Here is a 461-nt window from a genome sequence, read left to right on the forward strand (position 1 = left end):
TCTCGGAGAGTCCAGGCTATGCGCGTCCAAGGCGGCTGCAGCTGCTGCGCAGAGCGAGGGCGACGACGACAGGCCGGGCGAGCGGTGGTGTTGGCAGCGGGCGACGGCCACGGCCGCGGCGGCGGGCGAGGACATGGATGAGTCGTCACTGCTGGACCTGCTAGAGTGTTCCGTGTGCCTGGAGCGGTTGGACACCACGGCCAAGGTGCTACCGTGTCAGCATACCTTCTGTCGCCGCTGTCTGGAGAGCATCCTGTGTTCGCGCCACGAGCTGCGCTGCCCAGAGTGCCGCATCCTGGTAGGCTGCGGCGTGGACGAGCTGCCCGCCAACATCCTGCTGGTGCGCCTGCTGGATGGCATACGCCAGAGGCCCCGAGCTGGCGCCAGCCCTGGAGGCAGCCCTCCCGCGCGCTCTGGCCCTGGCTGGGGGGCGGCCTCCGAGGTCGCGGGTGGCAGGGGCC

General features: G+C 70.7%; 1 protein-coding gene across 1 annotated transcript in view; it reads left to right on the plus strand.

The window, feature by feature from the left end:
- SH3RF3 (SH3 domain containing ring finger 3) overlaps window positions 1–461 on the plus strand; it is a 284,548-nt gene that overhangs the window by 857 nt on the left and 283,230 nt on the right. Inside the window, exon 3 of the mRNA XM_006760235.2 lies at window positions 16–442. Coding sequence (XP_006760298.1) covers window positions 16–442 — 427 coding nt within the window. The remainder of the gene's footprint in view (window positions 1–15; window positions 443–461) is intronic.

The sequence above is a fragment of the Myotis davidii genome, unplaced genomic scaffold (assembly GCF_000327345.1).
Source record: "Myotis davidii unplaced genomic scaffold, ASM32734v1 scaffold677, whole genome shotgun sequence".
Taxonomy (NCBI): domain Eukaryota; kingdom Metazoa; phylum Chordata; class Mammalia; order Chiroptera; family Vespertilionidae; genus Myotis; species Myotis davidii.